We start from the raw sequence: 16,050 nt of genomic DNA on the forward strand, positions 1-16,050 counted from the left end.
ATTGAACTAGGCAAGTCAGTTAAGAACAAGTTATTATTTACAATGACGGCCTACATGTAACCCCCCCCGGCCAAACCCTCCCCTAATCAGCATGCTTCCTGAGGCTCCGCAACTGCGTCACACCCTCCATATGGAGCCTCCGACCACATTTTCAGATCAACCATAAATTGGCTCAGAATATCAGAATTGGGCTCCATGTCGAAACGCAGCCATAATCGGCCACCTTCAGAGTTAGAGTAGTGCAGAAGTTGTCATATGCTGAGGCAGCGAAGAAAGCAGAGGAAGATGGGTCAAGGGGGAGGGATCTCGAGAGGAGTGGTGTGAGTAGTAGATCTGTACCAGTACAGAGGGATAGTGATATATGTTTCAGTAAGATTGTATTTTTAACATTTATAGCAATGGTTATCAACAGTAGGGATGGACATAAGTTGCTGAAAATTGAGTTTGTGGTGGCATTTGCAGAGGTACTTGGGTGTGCGAGACTTGACATCAAAAGAGTTACAGGTTGTGTTTAGTGGTGATGTCCCGCCCTTTCAGTTTGTTGGCATGAGGTAGGGCTAAATATATATAAATAGTGGAGTAGGGTGGTGTTATTTTTTGTGAGTGTGGTGTTAGATGGTAGGGTTTTTTTAATTTTTTTTAAGCAAAGTATAAGGGAGTTGCACTCCAGTCTAGTAGGTGGCGGTAATGCAAGATCGGCCACCTTTTGGGCATGGTGGAAGGCAGCCAATCACATGATTTAGCGTGCAGTTTAAAATACAGGAAGTGACGTTTAACAACGAAATAACGCTTTCACTCGTTGGCATGGATTTCGGCTAATATACAACACTTTGGAGGGGGATTTTCTAACGCATTTGAACGTTAGCTACTTCAAATTAGCATAGTGTTTTGTTTAGCTAATCCATCAATATTTAAACAATTTAGATTGCGAAAACGGGAATATTTTTCATACTCTGAAGTCTCTGGTGCTAGCTAGCTAGTTTAGCACAACTGGCTGGCCTTTGTTTGTCATGGGTGTTTTTCAGACTGTGCCGTTGACCAGCTAACTAATATTTTCGCCTTTCAACATCCCTGAATTTTATAAAGATGAAGAGAAAAGTGTCTCGATTACGGTTAAGTCCAAATGAAGAAGCTCAACTCATTCGAGAGGAACACGAGAGGAGAAGGAAGCTGCGAATACAACAGGTATATAGTAGCTATCACCAAACACTCGCTCTCAGTGACGATGCTTACATCCTGTCAATGCATACACTACCAAATGCTGATCATTAGCTACCACTCTCTCACAGGTGCGGGAACAGGAGCGGTATATCGCTCTTCAAATCCGCAAGGAGGTGCAACTACGAAGGGAGCGCGAGCTGCAAAACCTGGCAGAGGAGTTGAAGGAGGAGTGGGAGCAACAGCGGAGTGAGAAACTGGAGACCCTGCAAAAGTTATACCAGGACAATCTCCGAGTTTTGGGAGAGGGACATAGAAGTGCCAAAGAAAATGTAAACTCTCAACCTATGTATTAGCAATATGTGATACATTACAGGCTGCCAGTGTAACTTTACTGGGTTTTGTAAGAATTTTTAAGCAACTTGGGTCATGCCCCAGATCACAAAATACCTGTGTCTTTACTTCACTATACAACTGGTTGATCAATGCACACTTCTTGTTTCCCCAGGAGCCTGACTGGGAGGCAATTGCACAGAAAAATGAGGAGAATCATGTTCGGGCAGATGAGCGCTATCGAGTAGCCCTCAAAGAGCTCAAATCAGAGAGACAGAAAGATCAGGAGGAACAAAATCGGTGAGGCTATCAACTGGGTTTTATTTGGTCAAACAAACATGGGCTTGTTACATTGTTTGATATTAAATCTGGCATGGTTTTCTTCTCCCTCAAGTTTTATTGAGGCTAGGAAGAAGTCCATACAGGTGGAGAAGGAGAGGGCAGCAAAAGTGGCCAACTTCCCATCCCTTCCACCCAACCCAATTGAGGTACAATTTAATGTTTAGGAATCGGGCACATTGTGATCTATGGTCATACCAGTAAAAAGTAGTATTCCGAGCCTGTAGGTTTGCGATGGAAAGTTCTTAATCAAAGGCACTGTAACAATGGAATATAAAGCTCTCCTTCCAAACCCACATACCATTCTTAAAGCACACATTTAATTAACAATATTCTATTGTAGTTTGAGCAAACAGCAGTCTCAGTAGATCTTACAATTCCAGCAAATATATTCTCACATTTTGTGCATTTCTTTTTACTGTTAACAGAGTATTGAGTCAAGGAAGCTGCATGCAGTGAAGAAATCAGATGTGGATGCCTTCTCTGTGACTCACTATCATATGCCAGAGACTGCGGTGGACAGGGAAGTCTACACAGCACAGGTAATCTATCTTTAAAAGCTCAAAAAGATGCAATGGCCCAGTATGATATATTGTTCTCTTTCTATTGTAACCGGTGTGTTTTGTTCCCCCAGCCAAACGCACAGGAGGTGGCATTGGAGGAGATGCAGCGCCTGCAGGTGCTAGGACAGGAGGAGCAGAGGGAGAGGCGGGAGCAGCTGGAGAAGGCTCGTCTCAGAGGTAACCACGCGCTGAGGAGGGAACAGCTCACACAGGTACATGCTGCTACACAACCACACTCACCTTTTTCAAGACCATTCAAGTGATAACATGAAAGAAAAGTTAACGTACAACTTTCTGCGTAATGAGGCTAAACCTGTCCTGAGATGTTAAATGAATTCCTGAAATCCTTTGAATGCATATTGTATGAGTCAAGGCCAAAACAACAGCAATACCTATCCTATGTTTATTTTGGCTGTATCAGGACCGAGAGCGCCTCCTGGTGGAGCTTGAACACATGCATCAGACAGACCTTTTGAGGCGCAGGCAGGTGATGGCTCAGATGCCTGCCCAGATCTTCCAGCCGCTCCACAAGAGACAGGAGATGAGGGAGGACTGGCAGAGGGATATGGAGTTCGCCTTCGAGGACATGTACACTGGAGAGAGGAGTAAGGAGGGGGTGCTCCAAATCATAATACATTTTTCATTGTTTTCTCTTCAGCAATGTTTTTCTACTCTGGCCCCGAGGACAACATTTGTTGGTATTGCCATGGTGCGTAGATAAGTTTTACTTGATTGAAATGGAGACATTGACTCTATCCCAGACAGAGTAGTGTGTACACACATATTATTATGGCACCTAATTAGTAATTACCATTAGTATGTTGGAGTGGAGTTTCTCTTTCGTCTAATTAAAACTGTACTGATCTCTTGCCTGCAGGAGTGAAAGGTGACCTGGTGCTGCAGCTGGTCCCAGAGCCTCTCCCAGCTGTGTCCACTGGCAGCCAGGATGAAGACCTAGACCTGACCCAGGAGGCCACCCCTGACCTTACACCCTTGGCTGGGGCAGAGGAACAACAGGATGAAGGTGAAGAGATAGATTCATTTCTGCTGTTGGACTCCGGCTTTGATTAATGTTTGATTTACTGACTATCAGAGTATGACCATAGTGTTGTCAAGAAAGGTTATGTGGAAACTAATAAATGGAGTTGGATCGTGTGCACGAAATAAACTATTGTTTTGTCTGTCATTGTAGAACCATCCAGGCCTCTAGGTGGCGCCCCCAGACAGGCCTTGAAGAAACTATTGACCCGCATCAGGTCACAGAGAGACCAGTGGAGCTACCGGAGGCTGGTTGATCCCCCAGGTGACTGCCGAACTACTCCGACAGCAGAGTGCGACACGTCCGCAGGCGTTACGACCATTGAGACAGGTTCTCTGGCCAGCGAGGAGAGGGGCCGACCTTTGACCACTATACCCAGACTCCCTGACCCCTCTCAGTCAGCCCAAGGTTAGTGAGCACTTGGTAGATCTTCGTGATTTGCTGCTACAAGGTTGAAGGTTCAAGAGAAGCATTTTTTTCTGTAGTGTTTTTTTCTTAATGATCCATTTAATGTATTTTATCTGATTAGCTATAGAGACAACAGAAGAGTCCATAGTGGCTGGTACCCTGCTCCATGCTGATAAACAAGCCATCAAGATCCACACATTTGAAACCGAGAGGAAGAGGAGGGTGTGTGTCTTTGTATCTATGTATTCGTGCATGTCCAATACATGTCTGCATAATATATCTGTCTTGAGTGGGAGGGGGGTGTAAAATAAAGTGAATGTATTAACCTTTCTGGGAAAGTGTCTCTAAAGCTGAAAGCTCATAGTTTGCCCTGTGGGTGCCTCTGTTGTCCAGGGGGAAGAGCTGGAGAGGCAAAAGCAGGAGCAGATAGCCCTGCTAAAGGAGTTAGAGGAGAAGAAGAGCAGGCTGGAGCTGCTGCTGCAGGAGGCCCAGCAAGAAAGAGAACAGCTGCATACGGCCATGAACCAGGACACAGCTGCTGCATCTGGAACACAGAAAACACCAGCCCAGGACGTCACCTCTGTCAGCCCTGCTGCTCCAACTCCCGAGGTGGGTGGGATTGTGTGTGAATAGATGTGGTTGTGGTGGGATTGTGTGTGTGTGTGTGTATTTATCTGAGCCATGATGTAAATCAATAATACCCTGAATTATATTTTTAAAATATATTTCATGATGGTTTCTACACTTGAACTGAGGTGTGTGTGTGTGTGTGTGTGTGTGTGTGTGTGTGAGCCATGATGTAAATCAATATTACCCTGAACTGAAGTATATTTTCAATATATTTCATGATGGTTTCTACACTTGAACTGAGCTCCATGTGTTTGACTGTGTGTTTCCACATATGCGACACAGACTTGTTCTGTGGTTGTCCCTGTGCAGTCTACTATAACCTCAGCTGCTGAGGATGGCCACTCCAGGAGAATCAGAGAGTATCAGCAGCGTCTCTTGGACCAGAACAGGTGTGTTTCTCACAATGGCTGATTCATATGATGAAATTAAAACATTTAAAACAGCTGCCTATTGCTGATTTGTGTATCCCATGTAGCCTAGTGTTCTTTTTTTTTTTTTTTTACCTTTATTTAACTAGGCAAGTCAGTTAAGAACAAATTCTTATTTTCAATGACAGCCTAGGAACATTGGGTTAACTGCCTGTTCAGGGGCAGAACGACAGATTTGTACCTTGTCAGCTCGGGGATTTGAACTTGCAACGGTTACTAGTCCAACGCTCTAACCACTAGGCTACCCTGCCACCCCAGTTAAGAGCGTTGGGCCAGTAACTGAAAGGCCACTGGTTCAAATCCCTGAACCTACTAGGTGAAAAATCTCTGCTCTTGAGCGAGGCACTAAATGCTAATTGCTATGGCTGACCCTATCTGTCATATTTGACAATAAAAAATATATATATATTTAAACACCTATCTTGTCTTATGTCTTCTTTTATGGTTGTTTTTGGTAATTTATTTCAAAACATTACTTTCAATGTTTCAATCTCTTAGGCTTCATAAGCAGTCTGTGGAGGAGGCTCGCCGACGTCTGGAAGAGTACCAACGCACACTAAGAAACCGCTACTCTGGTGAAACCACGTCAACATTTCTCCCTCCTGGTACCACAGCCTGTCTTCTACCACACTTTAAAGGAGGAATCAATTCCCCGGCAGTGCCCCTAGAACTCCCCTCTGGTTCTGCCCTGCTCCCCTGTCTCCCTGTAGCACTTAGTCCCCACTCTAGAGCTCACACCCCTTTGGACCTCCCCACACAGGAGCCCTCCATCTTGGTTCAAACTCTCTTCCTCCCTGGCACTACAGTTGGCTTGCATATTAACTCCAGAACCTCACCAGTGCAGCTAGAACCCACCTCTGAAAGCCTAAGGGACCAAAGAGCAGGTGTTTGGCTGGCGGACAATGTGTTTAGTAGGGTCACAGAGGATTTCCCTGAGAAGCTACCTCCACCCTCTACCTCGTTAGACCCCCAGTCCTACAGACCACATCCTGTTTCCCTCCACCCTACTCCACACATCCCACTCCCATCAAGAACTGACCCCATCCCACCCATCAGCCCAACCCCTTCAGAAGAGTCAGCTACTCTCCCTGGCGAGGCCCCGGTAAATCCTGGGTCTGTCCTGCGGGCCCCGGCCAAGTTTGGGGAGGAGGTGGAGAAGCAGAGGCAGGAGCTACGGGAGGCCCAACGGCGGGTGGAGGCCCAGAGGGAGGTGCTCTTCATGCAGCAGAGGGAACTGGAGGAGGAACAGAGGGAGCAGAGGAGGAGACAGAGGGAGGTGTTACAGGCACTGCTCACTGCTGATGACACACAGGTAAGGAAACGAACGACACCTTAAGGGTTTTACCTGCTGTTACTAAGGCAGGGCTGCTATTGGTTTTAAGTGATTCAAAAAGTAAGAGTAACACTAACATGTAGAACTAATAGTTAGCCCAAACATGTACATTTTGTCAATGAAATTGCATGGATATACCGGTACTCTGCCTACTGACTATAAAGTAGCTTACCAGCCATATCTGTCTCTGTGTCTGTCTCGATCTCTGTGTGGCTCCACCAGCCTGGTCCAGAGACCACTGATGGTTTGGGGTCAGAACGTCTCCGTCTGATGGCAGCTCTGCTTCGGGCCATCGAGGAGTCCAATGGGCAAACCTCAACATTGGTAGAAACCAGTCAGAGCCAAGAGAACACATTCGATGTCCAGAGTTCACACTCAGACAGACCCGCCCCTCACCCACTCCCCCACCACCACCCCCGGGCAGCCAAACCCCCGGTGGCCCGCGCCAGGCTGGCCGTCATGGAGATGACAGAGCAGCACGAGCTCAGTGCCATCCAGGAGGTGCAGACGCCAGCCAATGCCAGCCTGATCACAGGTCAGCCAGCCACACCCACAGGGGGCACCACACGGCAGTGGTCAACTCTAGTAACTGTTAAGAGAATTATGTTCTCAATGTTCATAAACTGAACTTCAATTAACTACTCAGTCTGTAACCCAGTTTTTATAAGATACTGGTTGAAATGAAAACAGAGGCCCAGCCTACAATAGTCAAATGTTTATTCACGAGAGCGCTCTGAAGTCCATTATACAAAGACATCCATTTTATAGCTGCGCACATACTTCCACACAAACAGTAGATATCCTACGCACATACTTCCACACAAACAGTAGATATCCTACGCACATACATACACACAAACAGTAGGTATCCTTCGCACATACATACACACAAACAGTAGATATCCTACGCACGCACATACACACAAACAGTAGGTATCCTTCGCACATACATACAAGTTCAAATCTTAAGCTACGCCTTGCTCAGACAGTCTGTTTTTCCAATATACAGATACATTGTTTAATCTGCAACATGTTTCATAATTTTCTGCGAGCCAAACAGTTTCTCCCCTCCACGGGTGGAGACAGGATGTCCTGTAAGGAACACAGTAGTCCAGCTTGTCTGTCGATAGCTCCTCTTATCATTTGTTTCACACTTGCACCCTGCTTACATACTAAAAAGGAACAAACGGTCCTTGTTTTAATTCTGACTAAAACTACACACATCATCAGATTATAGATTTATGATTGTAATACATTTCTTACAATTATATGGTTTCAGGGTGGAATATTCTAATCATTACCTTTAAGCATATAATTCCCTTATCAGTAACCACTTGTATACATCCTTCATAAACAAGCGTGTATCTCTAACCAGCTTCTGTGTATTGTGCAGAAGAGAGTGTGGCAGTATCTATTGAAAGGGCAATCCCAGAAGAACAGGACCACACGGCCCACTCTGAAAGAGGTCACTCCAGCACCTCTGTGTCCAGTGCATGGGAACACACAGCTGGGACTGGGAGTGAGACATTAACTGGGTCTGGTAGATCCAGCAAGCTGTCCTGGAGAGAGAGACTACGGCTGGAGGCTGGTGCCTCTCCTGGACCTGGTAAGGAAAGGAGGAATGGATGAAGGGGAATAGGGAGATATCTTATGCCAGGATGGTTACCACAGGAGTATAAGAGAAGGATCCTTTTACTTTTAGAAGCTTTAGAGTGATGGTCATGGAGTCCTCTGACAGTTTCAGTCACTCTAATCCAACTGTCCTATGTCCTAGATCCCACACCAGCACTCCCAGAACGGTCTTATCACTCCTGTGAGTTTGGGAGAGGTGTCCTTGGTAAATCTCCTATAGAGGTAAGGGTTTTTACTGGTTCTATTTCCCCCTCCGATGTCCACCATATTGTGGATAAATGATAAGTTGCCAAATCTGAGGGTTTGTGGTCTGTCCTACAATACCATGATATTGCTTGAGAAGCAGTTTTTTGTTTTTGTGTGTGTCTTGTGTTCGTGACTGTGTTTCTGTTTCCTTTCTGAGCATGATGTCAATCAATATTACCCTGAACTGAAGTACACTGCTCAAAAAAATAAAGGGAACACTTAAACAACACAATGTAGCTCCAAGTCAATCACACTTCTGTGAAATCAAACTGTCCACTTAGGAAGCAACACTGACAATAAATTTCACATGCTGTTGTGCAAATGGAATAGACAAAAGGTGGAAATTATAGGCAATTAGCAAGACACCCCCAATAAAGGAGTGATTCTGCAGGTGGTGACCACAGACCACTTCTCAGTTCCTATGCTTCCTGGCTGATGTTTTGGTCACTTTTGAATGCTGGCGGTGCTTTCACTATAGTGGTAGCATGAGACGGAGTCTACAACCCACACAAGTGGCTCAGGTAGTGCAGCTCATCCAGCATGGCACATCAATGCGAGCGTGGCAAGAAGGTTTGCTGTGTCTGTCAGCGTAGTGTCCAGAGCATGGAGGCGCTACCAGGAGACAGGCCAGTACATCAGGAGACGTGGAGGAGGCCGTGAGGGCAACAACCCAGCAGCAGAACCGCTACCTCAGCCTTTGTGCAAGGAGGAGCACTGCCAGAGGCCCTGCAAAATGACCTCCAGCAGGCCACAAATGTGCATGTGTCTGCTCAAACGGTCAGAAACAGACTCCATGAGGTGGTTATGAGGGCCCGACGTCCACAGGTGGGGTTGGCTACAGCCCAACACCGTGCAGGACGTTTGGCATTTGCCAGAGAACACCAAGATTGGCAAATTCGCCACTGGCGCCCTGTGCTCTTCACAGATGAAAGCAGTTCACACTGAGCACATGTGACAGACGTGACAGTCTGGAGACGCCGTGGAGAACTTCTGCTGCCTGCAACATCCTTCAGCATGACCGGTTTGGCGGTGGGTCAGTCATGGTGTGGGGTGGCATTTCTTTGTGGGGCCGCACAGCCCTCCATGTGCTCGCCAGAGGTAGCCTGACTGCCATTAGGTACCGATATGAGATCCTCAGACCCCTGTGAGACCGTATGCTGACACATGCACATTTGTGGCCTGCGGAGGTCATTTTGCAGGGCTCTGGCAGTGCTCCTCCTTGCACAAAGGCGGAGGTAACGGTCCTGCTGCTGCGTTGTTGCCCTCCTACGGCCTCCTCCACGTCTCCTGATGTACTGGCCTGTCTCCTGGTAGCGCCTCCATGCTCTGGACACTACGCTGACAGACACAGCAAACCCTCTTGCCACAGCTCGCATTGATGTGCCATCCTGGATGAGCTGCACTACCTGAGCCACTTGTGTGGGTTGTGACTCCGGCTCTCATCTACACTAGAGTGAAAGCACCGCCAGCATTCAAAAGTGACCAAAACATCAGCCAGGAAGCATAGGAACTGAGAAGTGGTCTGTGGTCACCACCTGCAGAATCACTCCTTTATTGGGGGTGTCTTGCTAATTGCCTATAATTTCCACCTTTTATCTATTCCATTTGCACAACAGCATGTGACATTTATTGTCAGTGTTGCTTCCTAAGTGGACAGTTTGATTTCACAGAAGTGTGATTGACTTGGAGCTACATTGTGTTGTTTAAGTGTTTTTGAGCAGTATATTTAAAATATATTTCATGATGGTTTATACACTTGAACTGAGCTCTGTGTGTCTGTCTTTTCTTTCTGAGCCATGATGTAAATCAATTGTTCCTGAAGTATATGTGAAAACATATTTCATGAAGGTTTCTACACTTGAACTGAGCTCTCTGTGTGTGTGTCCGTGTATCTTTATTTTGTGTGTGTGTGTGTGTGTGTGTGTGTGTGTGTTTCTTTCTGAGCCATGATGTAAATCAATTATTCCTGAAGTATATGTGAAAACATATTTCATGAAGGTTTCTACACTTGAACTGAGCTCTTTCCACAGTGTTATTTATATACAGGCGCTACATTATTATACCCTTCCTGTCTAACCCTGGTGTCTTCCCGTGTCATCTGTGTTGTCCAGTTGGAGAGCCTGTCCTTCCAGTCAGCCCGTAGACCCTCAGAACCTGACTACCTGTCCTCCACCACCATCTCTTCCGGAAGCTATGCCACCACTGACCCTGAACACACCTCCACTGACCCTGAACACACCTCCACTGACCCTGAACACACCTCCACTGACCCTGAACACACCTCCACTGACCCTGAACACACCTCCACCCAAATAGGTGTGTGTGACTTGTCTGTAGGCCTGATCAATTGAGTATATACCAATTCGGTCATGTCAGAAATTAGTTACATTTCAAATATATCTTAGCCTCTCTTCTCTTTTTTTCCCCCATAAGACTCTTCCCTGCTCTTGGCTGGGTTTGGAATGGGAGGAGGAAAAAATAAAAAGTCATCGGTCAATGGCTCCTCTTCATCCAGACACAGTTCCTGTAGGGGCGTATCTGGTACTGGCTTTCCCATTTTAGACTCACTCATACACAGCAGCAGTATCCAGCGCATCATAGACAAATACACCAGGGAGCTCAACTTTTCTCTTAGTACTGCTGGGAACCAGACGGGTACACACACAATTTGAATCTCTTTTTGATATAATATCCTATAGTAGTGAATTTCCAAACAGCAGCCTCTTACAATTCCCCTTTTCTTACTCTTCCTCCTCCCATCCAGGTGCATCTGCAGTGATAGAGGGGTCAGTGTGTGAGGAGCCAAGCTCCTCTGTGTCGCAGCAGAAGCCCTGGTCTAAGCTACTGCAGGAGAATGAGGGACCAGACAGGTCACCTGTTTGGGGGGCCGACCCACACACTCTCCCCTCGGACAGAGAGTCAGGAGCTCAGAGGCACGACCAGGTGGGTCCATCAACACCCTCGTAAAAAATAAATAAATAATAATAATAATAATAATTTTAAAAAATAATAATAAAAAATTAAAAAATATAGAGAAAACAAAAAAATTAAATAAAATGTATTCAAATGTATGCACTCTACTGTAAGTCGCTCTGGATAAGAGCGTCTGCTCTTGGCCGTTAGGGATATCCTTGTCTCAGTATGTAAAAATGTAATAAAAAATGTATGCACTCTACTGTAAGTCGCTCTGGATAAGAGCGTCTGCTAAATGACTAAAATGTAAATGTAAAATGTACTCCATTCAATAGCATTATGGGTTTAGAGTAAATATTCAGATTTTTTCGTATCAACATTAACTAATTCAAGGCATCTCTTTTTAAATTGTTTTGTTAAGGAATGGGACAACACTGTCAACCGGATCATGGATCGCCTCTCAGACAAGTCCTCCTCATTGGTTCTGGACCAGGGGCGGGACTCCACTATCAGCCCAATGACTGGCCAGCCCTCGGATAAGTCATCCTCGCCGGGCCAAGGGTGGGACTCTACTTTGAGCCGAATGATTGGCCAGCTCTCAGGTCAATCAACCTCACTGGACCAAGGGTGGGATTCGACTTTGAGCAGAATGATTGGCGGGCTCTCCAATCAGTCAACCTCTGTCAGCCAGCGATTGGACCAGTCATCCCAGTGGCTAGATGAAGTCCAGGATGAGAGCCGGGTGATGAGGCCTCTGGTTGGAGAGCTGGATGAGTCTGCTGCCCAATGGAGTGGGAGCTCAGGTAACCGAGTCAATGAATATGTATGAAATATTACTGTGTTGGCTTGTGTTATAGCATGTCTTATTTCAGTGTGTAAGAGCACATTTCTTGCTAATGCTATACTGAAACCTGATTTAGTTTATTTTTTCTACATTAGAAGCTGGTGGTTCTAACTCCCTAGGCTGGGTGGATCTGAGGGTCTCGGGCCAGACAGGAGTGTCTTCTGATCCAGAGGGAGCCCCTGAATCCCAGTTACTGAGCAGCTCCTCTCTCCCTGGACGGGAGCCTCCGCCACATCCACACTACCAGAGCCTGCAGCACTCTGGGGCTAGCTCCCAGGAAGCAGACAGGACTGGGGGTGAGTCTATTAGAGGCGCTTTCTAATGATGAATCGGAATTCCCTGATATTCTTTTTGACCTCATCCTCCATTTCCTGCGGCATTCACACTGACCCACCCGCTAACTAGTATTCCCCAATCCCTCATTTGTTGTGATGATATGTCTGAGGTACTAGGTTCTGACTGTTAATATTTTTACCTCTGTTCTGTCTCTCAGTGGATCCAGCCTCCGACTCCTTCCACCCTCTCCTGGCTGAGGTCACGCACAACGAGACAGCCGAACCCTCCATGACCTTTCACCTTCCAGAAGAGGAAGTGGAGGGGCTATGTTCCCACGATGAAGATGGTGACCATGAAGCACCTGCAGGGGACCTTGAGCTCTCTGCATGCTCAGAGGAGTTTGAGGATGACACAGACCCCTCCGTCACCTCTGAACCCTCTCCTGAGCGCCTGAGAGGAGGGGAGGAACCACCTCAGCCCTCACCCGCCCTGCACGACTCCTTGTACCAGCTGACCTCGTCCCAGTGCCTCCCCCATGACTCTGCCCTGCAGGTATCCCTTGGAGCGGAGGAGGTTGGTCTAGCAGCCTGTGAAGATGTCTCCACTTGGGACATGCCACTTGAAGGAGGGGACACTGATATGGAGAGTACACCAGCACCTCGGAGACTTGACCAAAGAGGTGCTATTAAAATTGAGGACCTGGGTGCAGGAGAGCCAGATGACCAGCTATGTTCAGAGTCAAAGATCAGCCCTCCCATCTGGGAGAGAATAATGGTATGTATTTCATTACATTTTTTTCACTATTAAAATGTTTTCCAGACTTTGGGTCCAGTGAAGGAATTGTGTTAATGGATGTCACTCGAGAGGCGGGCTTTGAGAAAGGAGTCTTCTGTGCTGCTATTGGTTGATCTGTGTGATGTCTTTCTCCTTTCTCTCTTAGGAGGTGGGCAGTGTGAAGGGGATAATGGATGAGTCCATGCTGACCCTGGTGAGCCTGACAGACACAACACTACAGGGCCAGGAACTCACTGAGGAAGAGGAAGGAGAGATGGAGGTATCAGACCAAGAAGATGCTGAGAAACAATACATTGTGGAAAAGTTGAGGAGTCTTAAGACTGAGTAACTGAATCTCGTCTAACCTCCTCCGCTGCATGCATTTTGTTGGGTAGTCTCTGAACTTGGTGTGATGTTTTCTAGGAATCAAAGTCGACGATGTTGCCAGAGGAGAATGCCAGCCTACAGGAGAAAGAGACAACCCCCTCTCATGCAGGTGAGAACCAGAAGACCTGAAACTTCTCTGGCTCCTACTCTTCTCTCTTTCCTTCTCTGAATCCTTTCTTGGTCTTTACAAGGTCTTTAAGTGCATACGTGAATCCTTGCTTATACTTATTTTTTTTCTATGGCAAGTGATGCTACTGGAGTTCCAGTCGTGTCCCAGCGTGAACCTACAGGAGGCTTTCCAGCAGAAACGCAGAGCCCTGATCCAGAGGTCTGCCCACAGGGTGGAGGAGATTCAAGCCAAGAGGGATGAAGCCAGGGCCAACACAACCACCAGGGCCCAGTCTGACCCAACCACTGTTCAGTCAACCACTTCTAAACCCAGGAGAGAGGGGAGGAGTGCAGAGTCAACCCATGCAGGAGGGTATGCCAAGCAGAAAAAGCAACAGCCAAAACCCCAAACTCCCTTGCAGCCTCCCATGCTAGGTAACAATAGAATAGACTAAAATAAATATAATATTGTGTTAACAACCAACCAACACATGGAAACTCTTGGGGAAGGAAAGTGGGGTTAGTAATGGGTCAAAGACTTGGTCTTATGTGTTGTAGAGTGTTACTGAACCGAGTCCTCCTCTCTTTGTCCTCTGAGTGAAGCCAAGCTGAAGAAGGTTGGGGAGGTGAGGATCAGCACTCCTGAGATAAGGAAACAGGATGTGGCTGAGATGCGTAAGAGAACAGAGAGGTAACAGGTTATTTCTGTTTTCTGCTCGAACAAGACCCAACCACACATCACATTAACATGATCTGATATCCGACACGTTTCTCTCATGACCTCCCTCTTGGTTGTCTCTCTGCAGGTTGTACAGCCGACTAGATGAGGTGAAGCTTCAGAAGGAGGTCAGGAGCAGACAGGAGGCATATGCCAAAAACAGGGAGATGGCCAAAGAGTTTCATAAGGTAACATTTAAAATACCCCAATGTTTAAATTAATGAAATATGATATTGGTAGAGCATGGCGCCAGGGTTGTGGGTTCGATTCCCACGGGGGACCTGTACGGGGAAGAAAGTATATTAAAACTTCTTATGGATCAAATCCCGTTAGCGGGATCGATTTGACAACATCCGGTGAAATGGCAGAGCGCCAAATTCAAATTTAAATTATTAGAAATATTTAACTTTCATACAATCACAAGTGCAATACACCAAAATAAAGCTCAACTTTAAGCTTGTTAATCCAGCCACCGTGTCAGATTTCAAAAAGGCTTCCCGCGAAAGCAAACCATGCTATTATCTGAGGACAGCACCCCATCAAACAAACACATGATAATCATATTTCAACCCGCCAGGCGCGACACAAAACTCAGAAATAATGATATAATTCATGCCTTACCTTTGAAGATCTTCTTCTGTTGGCACTCCAATATGTCCCATAAACATCACAAATGGTCCTTTTTGTTAGATTAATTCCGTCGTTATATCTCCAAAATGTCAATTTATTTGGCGCGTTTCATTCAGAAAAACACCGGTTCCAACTCGCCCAACATGACTACAAATGATCTAATAAATTACCTGTAATCTTGGTCCAAACATTTCAAACAACTTTCCTAATCCAACTTTAGGTATTTTAAAATGTAAATAATCTATAAAATTTAAGACGGGATAAACTGTGTTCAATAGCGGATAAAATTAAAGTGGAGCAAGCTTCAGGTCTTGCGCCCCAAACAAAACAGTCCACTTGGCTCGACTCCCAGAAAGGAAAGGGCTAATTCTTCATTTCTCAAAGGAAAAACATCAACCAATTTCTAAAGACTGTTGACATCTAGTGGAAGCCATAGGAACTGCAAGCCTATTTCTATTCAAACGGGCTTGCCATAGAAAACTAATGGAAAACAGATTGACCTCAAAAAAAGTTTTCCCTGGATGGATTGTGCTCTGGGTTTCACCTGCCAAATCAGTTCTGTTATACTCATGGACATTATTCAAACAGTTTTAGAAACTTCAGAGTGTTTTCTATCCAGATATACTAATGATATGCATATCCTAGCTTCTGGGCATGAGTAGCAGGCAGTTTACTTTGGGCACGCTTTTCATCCGGACGTGAAAATACCAGAGAGGTTTTAAAATGTATGAACTCATTACTGTAAGTTGCTCTGGATAAGAGCGTCTGCTAAATGACTAAAACGTAAATGTAAAATGATATTGAAATTAAGTTGGTTGATGTACATCAACATTAGTCTGTTTTGAATTTATATGAATTCTGTTTTCTCTCTTTACAGAAAACCTTACAGAAGCTACGGGCCAAGCAGTCTTCGCAATGATATTGAAGATCGATTGCTGTTGTCATGTGTGTTTGCACCTATTTTGTACTTGTGTGTATACATTGTATTTTTGTGCAATTTGTTATCAGTAATTTAAAAGATAAAATTTGTAATAAAGTGTATATACATACATTTGTGGTTTAGTCTATTCATCACTACTTATTACTGTGTGCACACAACAGAAGCAACCAGTGCACTATTACACACTATGCTGTAGGTATCTGTAAAATAATTTGTTGTTTTGGTCTTTATATGAAGTTTCCTGCTGCGTTTGCAAATCCTTATACGTGTAATGATGGCAGGCTCCTTGAATAAACTGGAAAATAAAGGATTCGTCTGTGAAATAGAGGCCTCCCACCATTTTAACCCGTG

The 16,050-nt window shown here is 45.6% G+C and overlaps 1 protein-coding gene across 7 annotated transcripts; it reads left to right on the forward strand.

Annotated features, from left to right (window-relative positions):
• Nucleotides 1-756: 756 nt before the first annotated feature.
• LOC111982857 (uncharacterized) lies at nucleotides 757-15,810 on the forward strand. 7 transcript variants are annotated; one of them, XM_024014505.2, is made up of 28 exons: nucleotides 757-1,185; nucleotides 1,290-1,490; nucleotides 1,667-1,791; nucleotides 1,886-1,979; nucleotides 2,259-2,372; nucleotides 2,465-2,605; nucleotides 2,815-2,998; nucleotides 3,271-3,417; nucleotides 3,586-3,840; nucleotides 3,962-4,062; nucleotides 4,234-4,449; nucleotides 4,753-4,859; nucleotides 5,397-6,210; nucleotides 6,454-6,766; nucleotides 7,625-7,837; nucleotides 8,006-8,085; nucleotides 10,221-10,425; nucleotides 10,543-10,764; nucleotides 10,874-11,052; nucleotides 11,444-11,825; nucleotides 11,962-12,162; nucleotides 12,360-12,916; nucleotides 13,083-13,196; nucleotides 13,340-13,412; nucleotides 13,550-13,846; nucleotides 14,015-14,102; nucleotides 14,218-14,317; nucleotides 15,637-15,810. In XM_024014505.2, the coding sequence occupies exons 1-28, from the start codon at nucleotides 1,087-1,089 to the stop codon at nucleotides 15,676-15,678; spliced, it is 5,664 nt and encodes a 1,887-aa protein (XP_023870273.1). In that variant the 5' UTR covers nucleotides 757-1,086; the 3' UTR covers nucleotides 15,679-15,810. The 7 variants fall into 7 exon arrangements, 6 of the variants coding, with proteins under 6 accessions (XP_023870273.1, XP_023870274.1, XP_070290323.1 ...); XM_024014506.2 differs by having other exon boundaries at nucleotides 10,543-10,650; XM_070434222.1 differs by having other exon boundaries at nucleotides 4,780-4,859.
• The last annotated feature ends 240 nt before the right edge of the window (nucleotides 15,811-16,050 follow it).

Source organism: Salvelinus sp. IW2-2015, linkage group LG22 (genome assembly GCF_002910315.2).
Source record: "Salvelinus sp. IW2-2015 linkage group LG22, ASM291031v2, whole genome shotgun sequence".
In the NCBI taxonomy this organism is placed as follows: Eukaryota; Metazoa; Chordata; class Actinopteri; order Salmoniformes; family Salmonidae; genus Salvelinus; species Salvelinus sp. IW2-2015.

What these genes read in the sequence shown, in the direction of transcription:
- LOC111982857 (XM_024014505.2), top strand. Translation starts at nt 1,087, where the DNA reads ATGAAGAGAAAAGTGTCTCGATTACGGTTAAGTCCAAATGAAGAAGCT. An exon ending in CGTCTCTTGGACCAGAACAG is followed by an intron (nt 4,860 to 5,396) that starts GTGTGTTTCTCA and finishes TCAATCTCTTAG; the next exon opens with GCTTCATAAGCAGTCTGTGG. An exon ending in TACTGCTGGGAACCAGACGG is followed by an intron (nt 10,765 to 10,873) that starts GTACACACACAA and finishes CCTCCCATCCAG; the next exon opens with GTGCATCTGCAGTGATAGAG.